The sequence below is a fragment of the Xenopus laevis genome, chromosome 7L (assembly GCF_017654675.1).
Source record: "Xenopus laevis strain J_2021 chromosome 7L, Xenopus_laevis_v10.1, whole genome shotgun sequence".
NCBI classification, from domain to species: domain Eukaryota; kingdom Metazoa; phylum Chordata; class Amphibia; order Anura; family Pipidae; genus Xenopus; species Xenopus laevis.
Genome location: NC_054383.1, coordinates 16022501 through 16040492, shown reverse-complemented (window position 1 = coordinate 16040492; position 17992 = coordinate 16022501). Strand labels below are relative to the sequence as shown.

The following is a 17992-nucleotide window of genomic DNA, read 5'->3' as shown; positions in this document are numbered from 1 at the left end:
AAGAACATCTCTAAGAAAGGGGAGTAAACATGTTTTGGGCAGGAAGTTGTAACTTATACTGGGAAGTATATTGTGCCTTTAAGATAATGATTCTTGCTCATCCGTGTTTCCTATTGATTAAATAGCTCCCAGGGTGACATATGCCTACACACTGCTTGTTAATGACAAAGAAATAACAGTATAGGCATCAACAAACCATATGTATTAATTGGCTTGCTTATATAGACACCAAAGAAGCAGAGCCAGAGAATAAATGTTCTACTAACATGTCCCCAACATAATTGTGTTGATTCATTGATTGGTTGATTGAAGGCAACCAAATCCATTGCACATCATTGTGCCATTATTACCCCATGGGGTGCCTATGCTTTCCTTTTGCTTGCGCTTAAATTCGGATTCCATATTGAATGTACACTTTTGCCTTTCAGCGAATAAAGGAGCAGGAAGAAAGAATAGAATTTCAAAAGAGGCAAATTAAAGAATTAGAAGAAAAGGTAACATTTATGTATATTTTTTGTGTGTGCAATATACAGGGTCTATGTTACACATTGGGGTAAATCCAGTGTTAAGGACAGGGCCAGGCCAAGGTATTTTGGCACCCTAGATAAGGGTTCCAATCAGCAGTCCCCCCCTGTCCTATTTTTCCCACCTTACCATTAGGGTTTATTAATAAAAGAAAACGCATTATTAAATGAAACTTTTCATTTATATAAATATGTAATGTTTACAAACAAAAATAAGGTACACCAAAAAATAGAAAAGTTTTAAACTTGTAAACAAATTAACAAAGTGCAAATGAAGGGTTCACTTTAACACAACTCCTACTGTCATGTACCTTTGCCAGCAGCCATCACACTGCCCCCATGTACCTGTGCCAGCAGCCATTATCCATCAATATTACCCCAAGACCCAAGTCCCCCATCTGTACCTGTGCCAGCAGCCATTATGCATCAATATTGACCCCAAGAGTCAAGTCCCCCATCTGTACCTGTGCCAGCAGCCAATATGATATCCATCAATATTGCCCCAAGTTCTTGCCCCAGAACTGTGCCAGCAGCCAATAGCCATCAATATTGCCTCAATGTATCAATAATTGTGCCAAAGTCCCCCCCCATCTGTACATGGGCCAGCAGCCAATGAGGCTTCAGCCCATATCCATCAATACTGACCAAGACCCACTTATAACTGTAGCCATTAGCCATCAATATTGTCCCAAGGCAGCAGGCCCTAGCCCCCCATCTGTACCTGTGCCAATGCCAGTAGCCAACAATGAGCCCAGGCCCAGCCATATCCATTAATACTGCAGTCTGAAGGCCCCAAGCCTAAACCCCCACCTGTACCTGTGGCCAACAAGCCAAGCCCCCCACCCCATGATCTGTACCTGTGCCAGCAAGCCTCAAAGACAGACAGTAGAAAAAAAGGCAAGTGCAGTTGCCAAAAGTGCCCTGGATCGACAGGTTTCTTTAGCGCGACTGCTCCCCTCTAGCGCGCACAGCAGGTCCTCTCTGCCCAACCAATCGCACCTACTGAACATGCGCATCAGGGTGCCAGCAAGCTCCAGGGTGGGGGAGTACGTTCACCATTAAGATATTTGCCAGGCTAAAACAAACCCTAGAGGGGGCTTGTCCATGCGAATTTTATAAATGATAATGCTTCTAATAAAGGCCAACAATCCAACTGAATAGTAAAAAAAAAAAATAATTCCCCCTGAGAAGTGTGCCCCTCCCCAGTGATTGCTCCCTAGGTGGTTGCCTACTCTGCCTACTCCTTGGCCCGGCCCTGGTTAAGGATAAAGTCATAGAAGAGGGGCCTATAGTCTATCATGTTTTTGGTTGACAAGAGGTATTTGAAATCTAAAGGTATAGTGAATTTCCCTATTTGGGAAGCACTCGCCTATACCAATAGCACATTTCCTGATGATCCCTATAATCATTGGTGCACATACAAAATAATGGGCTTTGCCTTCACTATCAATGGCATTTTTCTCATACATTGGTTTCCTGTCCTGACGATAATGGGACCCTGTTTTATCAAGGGCTATAATGGCTGGCCTTATGGTGCAAATTACAGTAGCATCATGTCCTTGGGACCTGGGGCCAAAGCCATTGTTAATCTGCAATATTAGTAGCCAAATGTTTCTACATTTGACACTGTTAATTAGTGTAGCTTAGTGAATTTTAAATGAGAGGAACTAAAGAGAGGGGATGCCCAGAGCAGACTAAGGACCTAAGGACGCGCGCACGCATCCTTAGGTGGGGGAAATGTAAGGCTACCTGGTGGTCCAGTGGTGCGGCTGCTGCAGGCGTCCTCGCGCACCACGTTGAAACCAATCACACTTTTTGCTTTCATTAAACTTTTGTTAATTATTGTTGCTAAACCTGTTCTCCAGACATTATCCAGAATGCTCTGAATTGCAGGTAGGTCATCTCTCATAGACTCCATTTTAATCAAATACTGTCAAATACTTGGTCCAATATAATTAATCCTTATTGGAAGCAAAATAATCCTATTGGGTTTATTTAATGTTAAAATGTTTTTTTTAATAGCTTTAGGGTAAGGCCACACCTGGAGGTTCAGGGAGATTTAGTCGCCCGGAGACTAATCGTCTCTTCTTTGGGGTGACTAATATCCCTGAATGGCTTCCCCTATCTTCCGCCTGGTAGAATGCGAAATCGACAGTGACATGGCACTCGCAGCGCTTTGTTTTCCGAAGTCGTCCGAAGTTGCCTCACGAGGAAACTTCGGGCTACTTCGGAAATCGAAGCACCTCGAGTGCATTGCCGCAGGCGATTTTTCATTTTAGCAGGGGGAAGGCAGTTCGAGAGATTGTCGCCTGAAGAAGAGGTGATTAGTCGCCAGGCGACTAAATCTCCCCAAATCTGCCCATGTGCCCCTGCCCTTAAGTAATGGTGATCCAAATTATGTAAATGCCAATTATCCAAAAAATTCCAGGTCCTGAGCATTCTGGATAGCAAGTTCCTCACCTGCACAGTGCTGATAAAAATAGCTGTTAATACAAATTTTCTAGCTTGTTACAATTGTTTCATTAGGCTCTGCAACAGTTGATAGAGCAGCCACCTCCAAATCAGTAACATATAATAAGCAAACAACTGGAGAGCCTTTTCAAGTCTTGGTGTAGTTTATTAGGGCAGAGACACAAGCAGCTATTTCGGGAGATTAGTCGCCTAGCGACAAATTGCATCTTCTTCATGCGACTAATCTCCCCGAACTGCCTTTCCGCCGGCTAGAATATAAATCGCCGGTGGGATTGTATTTGGCTTGGTTTTCTGAAGTCGCCTCACAAGGAAACTTCTGAAAGCCGAAGCAATCCAAGTGCCATCCCTTTGGCGATTTACATTCTAGCCGGCGGGAAGGTAGTTTGGGGAGATTAGTTTTCCGAAGAAGAAGCGATTTGTCGCTGGGCGACTAATCTCCCGAAATAGCAGCGCATGTCTTTGCCCTTAGAGCATGTGCTCTAATAAACTGCACCAAGACTTGAAAAGGCTCTCCAGTTGTTTGTTTATTATGGGGCCCATTCACCAAGCTCGAGTGAAGGATTCAAAATGTTTTTTTGGCTACTTCAACCATCGAATGGGCTACTTTGACCTTCGACTACGAGTTCGACTTCCAATCGAAGGATTCGAACTAAAAATCGTTCGACTATTCGACTATTCGATAGTCGAAGTACTGTCTCTTTAAGAAAAAACTTCGACCCCCTAGTTCGCCACCTAAAAGCTACTGAAACCAATGTTAGCCTATGGGGAAGGTCCCCATAGGCTTGGCTAACTTTTTTTGGTCGAAGGATAATCCTTCGATTGTTGGATTAAAATCCAAACGATTATACCTTCGACCGTTCGATCGAAGTTTTTGCGCAAAATCCTTTGACTTAGATATCCGAAATCGAAGGATTTTCATTCCCCAGTCGAATATCGAGGGTTAATTAACCCTTGATATTTGACCCATGATGAATTTGCCCCTTAATGTTACTGATAAAATAGCTGGTGGCTTATCCCTACTTGTTTATAGGTGTTTACAATAAACTAAGGAGAACTAACTTCCAGCTAACCGTTGTAGCCTTAATGACTGCGTTTATAATTGATTTTTTGGTCCCTGAATGACCTGGGGCTTTTGTTTTCAAATTTGTCTTCCAAATGGCCACACTGTGGACAATACCCTTTACTCCTGAACTGAATGATGAACTGAAACATGATTGTCTGGTTCTATATATTCAAGCATAGAATTGCCATAATAAGCAGTATTTTAATTAGAAATATGTTTAGCTGAATAATTTATCTTCGTGATGAATATTTCAGTGTTTTCCTGTTATACAATTGCGCTTGAGAAGACACAGTGTAATGCAGTGTTATCCTACTCTTCAGAAATTAAACCATGCGACTATACTGTATATATTTCATAATAAATATTTAATAAAAACATTTTCAATAAGTAATGTGTCTTGGCCAGACCTTTCCTCGCTTCTCTGCCTATAAATCATTATAACAGGGGGTTAGGATATTGGTTTGGATACATTAGTGTCTACGTTTGGAATGACTCAAAAATGTTAATGTTTTTGATTGTAACTTAAATTCTAGTTAAAAGTTATGGGTTTTACATTTCGGTCAGTAATGTATTACAGCTATGGGACCTGTTATCCAGAATGCTCAGGACCCAGGGCTTTCTGGATAATGGATCTTATCATTTGGATCTGGAAAATCTTTTAAACATTAAAAAACCCAAATAGGCTAGTTTTGCTTCTAATAAGGATTAATTATATCTTAGTTGGGATCAAGTACAGGTATGGGACCTGTTATCCAGAATGCTCGGGACCTGGAGGTTTCCGGATAATGGATCTTTCTGTAATTTGGGTCTTCATGCCTTAAGTCTACTAGAAATTTATTTAAACATGAAATAAACCCAATAGGCTGGTTTTGCTTCCAATAAGGATTAATTAATATCTTAGTTGAGATCAAGTACAAGATACTGTTTAATTATTACAGAGAAAAAGGAAATAATTTTTAAAAAATTTGGATTATTTGGATAAAATGGAGTTTATGGGAGACAGCCTTTCCATAATTCTGAGCCTTCTGGATATCGGGTTTCCGGATAAGGGATCCTATACCTGTACAAGCTACTGTTTTATTATTACAGAGAAAAAGAAATGATTTTTAAAAATCTAAATTATTTTATTAAAATGGAGTATATGGGAGACGGCCTTTCTGTAATTCAGTGCTGGATAACAGGTGTCCAGAGAATGGATCCCATACATGTACACATTGTTACAGGTTTCAAATATGGTATTGCCTATTAAGCCATGCAGTTTATTTTGGTTTTATGTTGAGAAGGTGAGGTCATATAGGTGAGATACGTTGAGAAGGTAAGTAACAAAAAGTATAGAGATCAGAGGTTTCCATAAGAGTTTTCAGCATTTTACAAATATAATGAAGCTAAACATTGAGTTAATCGTACAGTTTATGGATATTAAGGCATGTCTGCTATGCTAAGGTCTCTTTTTCCAAGGAGACCAAATATCTAAAAAATAATCGAGCAGTTTTATTTTGAAGAAAAGCAATGTTTGACTCAAACCCTTTGTGCTATCCATCCTGTTCAGGCTCTCAACTAGACTAGAAACAGTAGTTGTTTTCCATTTTGCTGCAGTAGCCAACTTGGAGGTGACATGATATTGTAAAAAAAAAAATCTTCTTAGTCATTTCAAACTTTTGAAGATAAGTGTATATGAAAGAAATATTAAAGGGATACTGTCATGGGAAAAATGTTCTTTTCAAAACGAATCAGTTAATAGTGCTGCTCCAGCAGAATTCTGCACTGAAATCCATTTCTCAAAAGAGAAAACAGATTTTTTTTTATATTTAATTCTCAAATCTGACATGGGGCTAGACATATTTTAGTTTCCCAGCTGCCCCCAGTCATGTGACATGTGCTCTGATAAACTTCAGTCACTCTTTACTGCTGTACTGCAAGATGGAGTGATATCACCCCCCTCCCTTCCCCCCCCCCAAGCAGCCTAACAACAGAACAATAGGAAGGTAACCAGATAACAGCTCCCTGGTAGATCTAAGCCAGGAGTGCCCATACTTTACTAATTAGGGGTCTACTTTTAGTGATGTTGCCCCATTATGATCTACATCGATAAAAGCATTGTTAGCATTTTGTTCCATTGAAAACATAATAATATTATATAAAATAATATTATATTGATTTATGAGCAAATGTGTTTTTCTATGTTTAAATAACAACTATTTATTATGTAACTTTAATAAATAAACTGTAATAAATATCTGAATGAAAAGAATGAAATAGGAGGATGATTTAGACAAGCTGTTTGTTGACAGTTTCCTGAGATCTACTGATCCCCAGCTAACAGTCTACTGGTAGATCCCGATCTATCTTTTGGGCAACCCTGATCTAAGCTATTAGCGTCAAATTGGGAGTAGAATCAATAAACATTACTGGTATGCATGCCGGAGACCTCTAGTGACCAAACAGAGGTATAACCAAATACTCAATAATTTCTCCAAGGCATGCTAATAATTATTAGCATGCCTTGGAGAAATTATTGATTATTTGATAACCCTGATCTAAGGACAGCACTCGATAGTAAAATCCAGGTCCCACTGAGACACATTTAGTTACATTGAGTAGGAGAAACAACAGCCTGCCAGAAAGCAGTTCCATCCTAAAGTACTTTCTCTTTCTGAAAGCACATGACCAGGCAAAATGACCTGAGATGCACCTACACACCAATATTACAACCAAAAAATACACTTGTTGATTCAGGACTTAATTTTTTTTATTGTAGAGTGAGTCATTTGCAGTGTAAACAGTGTCATTTGGAAATAAAAAGACATTATGAAACAGAATCCCTTTAAATATTCTACTACTGTATCTAAAAATACATAAAAAATATTCAAAGAGGACCTTTCTTTGGTTAATTCTTTTTCACCTTTCCTCTGTTTTTCAGTTCTTATTTTTGTTTTTATTCTTCTCGTTGGCATTTATACTTTGGTCCTAGATCCTCTGCTCGTCAGGCTGGGTAAGTATATAAGTATGCTGATCCTCCTAAAGCCTTTTTTTTTAATGCAAGGGGTACATTTTAAACTGATCCAAGTGTTCATGAAATGGCCCCAAATTAAATCAGAATATGTGCCAGAATTACTTTAGTGGGTTGTGTTTGATGTACTCTAATAATAACTTGCTTAAAATCAATGTTTCCATATATTGACCTATGTTTCTGACATCACTATAAAAAGAAAGCCAGCTTGTATTTTGATTCCTGAGTATCAGCTTATAATATCCGCCGTCTGATGATGGAGAAAAACAAATGGTAAGATTCATTATAGAAAAGTGATTTAGGTTTTCTAAACCCATTGTTCAGAAAGCTCTGCAATATGGGAATGCAAATTCTTATAGAGGATACTGATCGCATATCTCTACTGTATAGGTATAGAATCTGTTATCTGGAAACCTGTTTTCCAGAAAACTCCGATGGCCATCTTCTTTAGACTCTATAATAAGCAAATAATTCTAATTTTAAACCCTGATATATTTTTCTCTGTAATAATAAAACAGTAGCTTGTACTTGATGCCAACTAAGATATAATTAATCCTTATTGGAGGCAAAACAATCCTATCAGGTTTAATCAATGTTTAAATGATTTCTTTAGAGATTCAAATAACGGAAAGTGCCCTGATCCGGAAAAACCTAAGCATTCTGGATAACAGGTCCCATACCTATACTGTATTGTTGGCTAATTGTTGGCTAATTTGTCTAAAATGTTAGGGGCCAAGTAACGTATCAAATGGCATTGCTCTTATTATCTTTGATCATCGAAAAAACTGGTGACATTTATAAGTGCAGAGACACACGCTCATATTCAGGGAGATTAGTCGCCCATAGACAAATCTCCTCTTCTTTGTGGCGACTAATTTCCCCGAAGTGCCTCTCATCGGCTAGAATGTAAACTGCCGACAGGATGGCAATCAGTCAAAATCGCCCAAAGTTGCCTCACGAGGAAACCGAGGGCGACTTCAGAAATGAAGCACGATTCTAGCCGGCGAAACACGATTCTAGCTGGCGGGAGGCAGTTGGGGGAGACTAGTCACCCTGAAGAAGAGGCGATTTATCACCGGGCTACTAAATCTCCCCGAATCTGAGCGTGTGTCTCTGCCTTTAAAGTCACTGTTTTCAGCTCCCCAGTGTTTCCTTTTGAATGACACGTACAATAAATTCAGTTGATTTGCAATCAGAGCATATATTTGGTTTTTCAAGAGTTCCCACTCTTTTTATAAATGTTCTGAGGACCTTACACTATTAATTAAATGCAAGCAAGTGCCTCTGCTATCAGCTGGAGCACAGTTCATGCTCTTACAGGACAGCCCCCTAAAGAAGTTATGATAGATTTTATATATTTTTTAGGTTTTAAGATGACAGTACATCACTTTGCAATGAAGGTGGCCATGCAGGGAAAACTGATCAAACTGTGGGCTGAACAAATGGATATTGACAGCGACTACAACTATAGGAAGTAAAGAAAAGCTATGGTTCCTCTCCAATTTCTCATATGTTGATATACCACGCACAGGCCTAGAGACTGCATCTGTAGATGAAAATTTTATACCTCCATGTATGGAAGGATTTATGTATTTATGAGGTTTTCCCATCCATTAAGATTCAGTTGGGAGTGATCTATAGAATGTAGAATGAAGCCAAGAGAGGCTAGTTGAGTTCCGTCCTTGCAACATGTAATATACATATGGGAGGTTCTGTTCCACTGCATACCCGGTGCACTTCAAATTGAAATTCATAAAATCACAAAGCTTTCAGAAGATCTAACCTGTACAGGGCTTAGCCCTGGACTAGTCCATAGAACTTTATGAAATGTAGTGGAACGTCCTGAAGGTTCACTTTCTCCATTGGATACTCTTATAGGCTGATGTATAAATGTATAAAATCAAGTAGAATCGTTCATAGCAGTCGTGTTACTATAGAGAAAGCAGACACCATGGTCACAAGGTTGCCCGAACTGCATGGTCTGGTTCCTCTACAGTTACATGGAACCCCCATTCCCAGCCACTATCTTACCTTTGGCCAGGGAAGGGGGATGCAGGCTGCTCCGGTGCTGGGGGGGGTGGTGGGAAGGCATGAGGCAGGAGTTGGTGGGGTGGTGCAGATGGGTGGGTGGGTTGAGAAACGCTGCACTGCACTCCGCAATAAGCACTTGAAGTGTTCCAGCAGACCTGTGTGCCATTGGATTTTGCTTTTGGTTGAGAAGGGCAGTGCACCGGGCCCTCCGAGATTTTTTTTCAGGGGGCCTGTTGCACTGTAGTTGTGCTGCTGGTTCATAGCGTTTAAAAATGTATTGGCAATAAAGTCAAACCACTATCCACAAAGGGACCAGATGAGCTGAAAGAGAACTATCAAACGTCTACGAATGCAAATCGAAATCCATTCCTTCTATTCTTCTCTTTTTAGCCTTCCAGAAAAACTCACAAGGACCACGACACAACTAGAAACAGGGAACAAAGGCTTGAACGTTTCAACAAGGCCCTGAATTATTTCTACAACTGTTTTCCTATCTCTGACTTCGGCTAGAGAGGTGCTGTGCTGAATTTTTGCAGCAACGTGTTTGCTACGGATTTTGAAGAAAAAAATAGTCAAACAATTGAGAACTTTGCATATATATATATTTTATTGAATTAGGCCAACTGGAATCCATATAATTTTCCTGCTAAGCAGGCAGTGAATTGCTTCTATGAAGAATTTACATCGATCGTTGACTTCGTCCACTTAGAGTCTTGTGCACAAAAGTGAGTGCAGTGCGGTGCCCTTAAGTGTGATGATCATGGAACGCTTAGAAAAATGTCATCTGCACTCGTCAAGGACTACTGGAGTCTCATTTATTTTCCAGTGCAGAAATGGTCTCATAAGAACAAGAGCTGTTATAAAAGACATTCATCCATTTAAAATCGGAGGGTTCTTGCTGGACATTTAAAGGCAAACTAAGAAGCATGGAAATAGAAGATGGCAGCTGTAACAAGAGAAAGCACAAGAAACCAAGTCTCCATATTTCATTCACTCTGACAAACCAAAACTGGACAAAAAATATCAAGGGAGCACATCTGAAATTCTACCCAAAATTTAGAATGAAGTGCCAAACCTTCATTGCAGTGTTTAAAAAAAAAAAGCCTGTTTTTCCTAAAAGAACACTCGCTTTCTCAAGGGAAAATACAATTTTAACAAATTCCGTTTTTCTTGGTTCTTTCATCATATAAGGTAAGTTTTCAGTTTGATTTTAACATCAGATGAGATCTGAACAACATATGTGCTGCGAAATATGTTGGCGATCTAAAAATACATGTTAATAAAAATGAATATATATATATATATATATATATATATATATATATATATATATATATATATATATATATATATATATATATATATATATATATATACAATGAAACCTCAATTTTACATCCACGGATTTCAAGTTTTCCCTTAATACATAATACATTTCTCTGAATTTACATTTTCCTGGATTGTACACCATATTTTTCTGGTCCCCTCAAAAACGTAAAATGGGGGTTCTATTGTATGTGCACCCAGACCCCACGTGAGGACTCGAAAGACTTTACACTTTGGTTAAGAACCAGAAATTTCTTTTTTCAATATTGTCAATTTTTAAGAAGACAAAAAAATGACATAACCTCTCACTATCCCAGTTTAAGATTAATAATGACCACAAGAGGGTGATACAGCCTAAAGAAAAGAGTTATCAGGGAATTGTGCATGTGTAAAATAAGAAGTTCTGTAATACAAGCATGGGACCTGTTATCCAGACTGCTCAGTAGTGATGGGCGAATTTATTTGCCTGGCGTGAATTTGTGTCAAATTTGCGCGATTCGCCGCCGACTGAAAAATTCGTGAAACGCCCGCAAAAATTCGCTGGCAAAAAATTCACCAGCGTCAAGATATTTTGGAAAAAACGGACGCCGGCGTCGGAACAACAGGCGCCAGCGTCGAGAAAATGTCAGCGCTGTTTCACGAATTTTTCGCCGTTTTGAGAATTTCGCGGGAAAAATTGCATTAATAAGAACAAACATTTCCATTTCACAATGTTAAGCTCTTTGACATTTATTGCTTTGCAAATTTAAATTTCACATATTGCATTTTAAAGGGACACAAACCCCTACTGTACTGCACTGGTCAACCACGCCTTATTAAGCTCTTGCTGAACTGCAAATTAAAGGTTTAAGCATGCTGGGAGCTGTAGTCCAGCAACATCAGGGTTGTATTCTTAAAACAATATTGCTCAGTAAAACTTTTCACAACACTCCAAAGCCAACTGCTGCATTCCTATGCAAAATAATCCTCCAATGAGAGTTGCAGCTGCTCTGAGTAAACCTGCTTCCATGTGTTTTCTTCCTGTAACTAGAGTTGGAAGCTTTAAAAGGGTTGTTCACCTTAAAAATGCAATTGGTTTTTATTCAATATTATTTGTGGTTCATAACTCCCAACATTTTTGAAATAGAAAGAGGGACAAATGAAATGGCGCAATGTTTCGACCACACCGATTTTTATCTCCACACCATAATTACCTGTTCATTTTATAAAATTTGGCAGGTTATGAAAGTTTGAACACATTTCTGTGGTTTTTATGTGTTATTACAGTTTTGCTAATGAAGGTGAATTGCCCTTTAAGCTGCAAGTCACAGTTTCCCCAAGAGACCTGCTTATTAGTGATGTGCAGGTCGAGAATTTCTCGACCCGCACCCGACCCTAACCCACCCGCTCCCTACCCGCATCCGACCCGGGCCCGCTGCTCCCCTTTATTTATAGACCCGCCCTGCAGTGATGTCACAAAAGGGGCGGGGCAGCGGAAGTCTATAAATTTCCGGCACCGGAAGCCGGCAGTACTAGGTCGCGGGCGGGGAGAACAGGAGAAGAGCTCGACCCGCCCGGGGCATTTTGTCCAGGGGTCGGCCCAAACCCGCCCGACCCGCGGGTCCCGCGGGCCTCGGGTCGGCCCGCACATCACTACTGCTTATCTTAAATTGTTACAATTACTTATTTGCTTATCTGAAATTGTTACAAAAGTGCACCTGCCACATATACTGGGCTCTCTGCCAAAAGCCAGTTAAGTTTTAGAAACTTTGTATTTTTTTCTGACTTTTCAGCAGAGGAAATCACAGAGAAAGTCAGGACATTTCAGCAACAAACTGAGTTGAGCTGTCAAAATCAGTCCCACAAAAAACGGAACAGTTGGGAGATATGGGAGATATTTAGAGTTTTATTCAGCAGCTCTCCAGTCTCTGCAATCTGGTTGCTAGGGTCCAGATTACCCTAGCAACCAAGCAATGATTTGAATAAGAGACTGGAATATGAATAAGAGAGGCCTGAATAGAAAGATGAGTCATAAAAAGTAGAAGTAACAATAAATGTGTAGCCTTACAGAGCATTTGTTTTTTAGATGGGGTCAGTGAATAAATAAGTCTAATTGAAAACTTGCTTAGAATTATCCATTCTATAACATACTCAAAGTAAACTGAAAGGCAGTGGCGTAACTAGATATTAACGGGCCCACAACAAATAATTTTTCAGGCCCCTAAAATGTCTATAGGTTGACCTGTATTTTTGTGTAATTTCAATATTTATTGAAATTATATATGAATTAGGACCTCATGGGGCCTCTTATACCTCCTGGTCCCACCTGCAGCCGCAGGGTCTGCTTACTCTGTAGTTACACCCCTGCTTAAAGCTGAAACACCCATTGAAGCACAGTTTCCCAGCACCCAACCAGTCTGGCATTTAACCCCAAGTCTGATTCCATTTCTCATTGGTGAATTGTTTTCCTTGTGTTATTAGGTGTTTTTTTCCCTTTTCCCTTCTAAAGTGTGCACAATTTGAATGCAACTTCTTGCTTTGCTCTTGGGCTTTCATTTGTAAATGAGCCCCACTGTGTGCAAGAAACTGTTAAAACTTAAATAAATAATATATCCAAACAGCATTTAAAATCAGTCCAAAAAATGTAAAAAAATTCAAAGGGATTCAAAAAAACAAAACACATAAGTACCACTGACACAATTGGAAGGAATAATCCCACTTCAAGGGCCACAGATCTCCTTTTTGCTTCAGTATTGGAACCATGTATTTTAACTGGATCAAGCAGTGTCTGTATTTTCTTGGGTATATAAAAGTCAATGAGTTAAACACCCTAATTACCATGAGAATGGAGGGATGAGTGAGGAGCTCCTCCACAGCTGCTTTTATGGGTGACATGCCATCTGTCAGCTTCCCCTGCCTCTATACATTGCTATTAGCTTGTTGAGTGCAGTACTTTTTTGTTGTTGATATATCTATATAATACACAAAAGCTATGAATATCTTGTAAATTATATCCTTATAAACGGTGAGTTCTGATGTCATCAGTTATAAACGGTGAGTTCTGATGTCATTTCTGTCACATGACTCAATGAAATTTGTGTATTATAATAAATAAAGTACCCCCAGTTGCAAAATATGAGGATATTATAAGTTAGCTTGGAGTTCCATGACCTGTATATGAATCGTTCGATTCAAACGATTTAATCGTTCGACCGAACGATTTTACTTCGACCGCAGGGACCCCAAATTCGATGAAAAAAACTTCGATAGTATTTTTAACTTCGAAATTCGACCCTTGATAAATCTGCCCCTTAAAGTTAATTCAAAGGCCTCCTCCCTTTAGGAGACAAAATGCTCCTTGTGAATGGTGGGTGTTTATACTGTTTGTTTCTGTCCCAGACAATATTTTTGTTTCCCATAAGCCGATTCGCAGTTGCCCCTGATTCCTGGTGCCCTTTCCGCATTTCTAAGCCGAAGATCCTTATAATAAAACAATAGTAGATTAAACAGCCGGAGTATTTTGTGTGAAATGTGCCTTTGCAACCCCAGTAAAGCTGCCAATGTTTCTTCCACTAGTCTTGGTGCCCAATATATAAACACATGAGCCTTTTGCAAGTTCTGCAATGCCAAGATTTTGTAGGTATATCCCAGAGAGAAAGAGAGAGAGAGAGAGAGAGAGAGAGAGAGAGAGAGAGAAAGAGAGAGAGAGAGAGAGATCACTCACAAACTACAGTTGAACAAAAATTCTAACTAAATTTTGCTAAATGTTCTGTAAAACAGTTTAGAACTTAGAAGATGCATTTATGGGACCTGTTATCCAGAATGCTCAGGACCTTGGGTTTTCCGGCTTAAAGGAGAAGGAAACCCCCTGGGCGCAAAACCCCTCCCCCCTCCCCTGTGTTGCCCCCCCTCCCTCCTACCTGGGCCCCTGGGCAAATGCCCCTAACTTGTTACTCACCCCTCTGCGCAGGTCCTGTCCATGGAGTCACAGTCGCCATCTTCTCCCACGCGCGTCTTCTTCCTGCTTTGACCGGTGTCTTCTGGCGCATGCGCAGTAGGAACATTTACCGGTACGGATCTACTGCACATGCGCCGAATGTCACAAAGTTTTCGTGACATTCTGTGCATGGGAGGGGGGCAACACAGGGGAGGGGGAGGGGTTTTGCGCCCAGGGGGTTTCCTTCTCCTTTAAAGGTCTTTCTGTAATTTGGATCAGCCTACTTTTTACAAGCCTACTATAAAATCATGTAAACATGAAATAACGCCAATTGGATTGTTTCTCTTCCAATAAGGATTAATTATATCTTAGTTTGGATCAAGTACAAGGTACTGTTTTATTATTACAGAGAAAAGGGAATTATTTTTTAAAAATTTGAATTATTTGGATAAAATCATGTTTATGGGAGTCCTATAATTCAGGGGTTTCTGGATAACTTGTTTCCACATTTCATGCCAAAATGAGAGTATTATTATGGGCTCAGCTTCCAGTAGATGCTTATTTCCCTCTACTCATTTCCCATCATAGAGAAACACAAAGGGGCCGATTCATCAAGAGTCGAATATCGAGGGTTAATTAACCCTCGATATTCGACTGGGAACTAAAATCGTTCGACTTCGAATATCGAAGTCGAACGATTTTGCGCAAATCCTGCGATCGATCGATCGAAGGATTTTTCGTTCGATCGAACGATTAAATCCTTCGAATCGAACGATTCGAAGGATTTTAATCCAACGATCGAAGGAAAATCCTTCGATCAAAAAATCACAGGCAAGCCTATGGGGACCTTCCCCATAGGCTAACATTGACTTCGGTAGGTTTTATCTACCGAAGTAGGTGGTCGAAGTATTTTTTAAAGAGACAGTACTTCGATTATCGAATGGTCGAATAGTCGAACGATTTTTACTTCGAATCGTTCGAATTTGATCGAATTCGATCGAATTTAACCAATTCGATGGTCGAAGTACCCAAAAAATACTTCGAAATTCGAAGTATTTTACATTCGAATTCTTCACTCGAATTTTGTAAATCTGCCCCAAAGTGTCAGCACTAGGCAGGTTCTAGTACCAGGGCATCATTGTTTAAGTGGATTTTGAGACAGTTTTGGGCATCTGCTTTAATTAGGATTCATGTTTATCTTTCTGTCCTTAGGGTTGGTTCACTTTTAAGCTAACTTTTAGTATTTTATAGAATGGCTAATTCTAAGCAACTTTTTAATTGGTCTTTATCATTATTTTATAGTTTCTTAATTATTTGCCTTTATCTTCTGATTCTTTCCAGCTTTCAAACGAGGGTCACTGACCCCACCTAAAAACAAATGCTCTGTTAGGCTACACATGTATTGTTATTGCTACTTTTTATTACTATTACTTTATTACTATTAAATAACTCAAAAACCACAAATAATAAAAAATGAAACCCAATTGCAAATGGCCTCAGAATATCCCTCTCTACATCATACTAAAGGTTGACACATAGGTGAAGAGTGATGAGTGAATTTTTTTATCATGCATGGGTGCAGCTAAATTCTGCACCCATGCAGAATTGGCATTTTTTTTGCCAATTTTTGCAGCGAAAATGATGCCCATAGACTCCAATGGGTGAAAAAAAATTGTCGCACCTCCAAAAAAAATTGTTGCACGTCTAGAAATTTTTGCCACCCATAGACCTCAATGCATCTTGGCGAATTTTTGACGTCGCCACTGGCAGATTTCTTTTTTAGTGGAACTGTAACAAAAATTTGTGCAGAGAAAATTCACTTTCACCTCATTTGTGCATTTGGAGTGGCAAAAAATGCCCATTGACTTTTGCAATTAATAATGTATTTTCTACATAAAAATTGAAGCCACAAAAAGACGTCCATAGACTGAAGTGCGTGTTTTGCTCATTTCTCACCATTTTGTGAATTTTTCAGCAGTTTTGGCTCATCACTAATCTGCGTTAACTACATTAGCCATCTAAAAAAAAGAATGAGCAATTTTATTTTTTAACTACCTCCCTTGCCCATCCCTCAGTCCATAAAATACCACTTTAATAGCCTCAACTGACAGGAAAGTTGTGTAAAAAACGGAGCATTCTATTTCTCTGACAGTAGAAACCATCTGGGTCCCACTTAAGTGATGAATGTGCTTCATGCATGTTTAATGCTAATTGTGAAAATATTATTATACTGATCAAACAAGTGTCCAGGCTTGTAAATTATTGAATTTTTCTGTAATTACGGGACCTGTTATCCAGAATGCTCTGGACCTGGGGTTTTCCGGATAATGGATCTTTCCGTAATTTAGATCTTCTCATACCATAAGTCTGCTAGAAAATCACTTAAAACTTAATAAACCCAATAGACTAGTTTTGCTTCCAATAAGGAATAATTATATCTTAGTTGGGATCAAGTACAAGGTACAGGTATGGAACCTTTTATCCAGAATGCTCTGGACCAGGGGTTGTCCAGATAACAGATCTTTCCATAATTTAGATCTTCATACCTTAAGTCTGCTAGAAAATCATGTTAATATTAATTAAACCCAATAGGAAGGTTTTGTCTCCAATAAGGATTAATTATATTTTAGTTTGGCTCGAGTACAAGGTAGAGGTATGGGACCAGTTATCCAGAATGCTTGGAACCTGGGGTTATCCAGATAACAGATCTTTCCGTAGTTTGAATCTTCATACCTTAAGTCTACTAGAAAATCATGTAAACATTAAATAAACCCAATAGGCTGGTTTTGCCTCCAATAAGGATTAATTATATCTTAGTTGGCATCAAGTACAAGCTACTGTTTTATTATTATAAATAATTTTTAAAAAATCTGGGTTATTTGGATAAAATGGAGTCTATGGGAGATGGCCTTTCTGTAATTCGGAGCTTTCTGGATAACGCGTTTCTGGATAACGGTTCCCATACCTGTATTGTTTTATTATTACAGAGAAAAAGGACAGTCTACGGGAAATGGCCTTTCCATAATTCGGAGCTTTCTGGATAACAGGTTTTCAGATAATGGATCCTATACCTGTACTATTGTACCAGTAATTCCAATTTCCCTGCATTCATGATTAGTTATTTATTTGTTGTTGGAAGAACTGCTACAGGTCCTTTCTGTGCTTCCTATTCACTTACAGCAATAAATTAATTTCACCTTGGAAATTGCTGCCATTCCAGCTCATAATTAAAGGGTTATTACATTATGCGGCAAAGAGGGTCGTCCAATCTTGTCTCATTAACACAAGCAGTCGGAGATACGGAAGGCAGCTCCATATTTCCTAATTAGATCTAAGATAATAACCATCTGCCTCGTGTAAAACATCATTTCTCATCCTTAGAGGAAGAGAATAAGATTTGCTTCCTGTCTGTTCAACAGAACTAAAAATCATAGTAATATCATTACTGTGAAATGCAAATTTATCTTCATTTTTTTGGTGATTTGAAAAATGTTTCCCCGCAGTCCCTAGGATAGAAATACTTGTGGGCACTTGTTTAGTCTGGGGGAAAGGAAATTAAAATTGGAGATCGCTTTTTTTTTTTTTTACGATTCTAGAAACAAAAATGTCATCTCAAACTTTATAGAAATCATGTTTTTAGAATGGAAAAC

General features: G+C 39.1%; 1 protein-coding gene across 7 annotated transcripts in view; it reads left to right on the top strand.

The window, feature by feature from the left end:
- jakmip3.L (Janus kinase and microtubule interacting protein 3 L homeolog) overlaps positions 1-10047 on the top strand; it is an 81420-nt gene extending 71373 nt beyond the window's left edge. For all 7 annotated transcript variants that reach the window (XM_041568604.1, XM_018226668.2, XM_018226669.2 and 4 more), the window contains 3 exons: positions 429-494; positions 6980-7051; positions 9491-10047. In XM_041568604.1, the coding sequence (XP_041424538.1) occupies positions 429-494; positions 6980-7030 (117 nt within the window). In that variant the 3' untranslated portion in view covers positions 7031-7051; positions 9491-10047. The remainder of the gene's footprint in view (positions 1-428; positions 495-6979; positions 7052-9490) is intronic.
- Positions 10048-17992: the final 7945 nt, after the last annotated feature.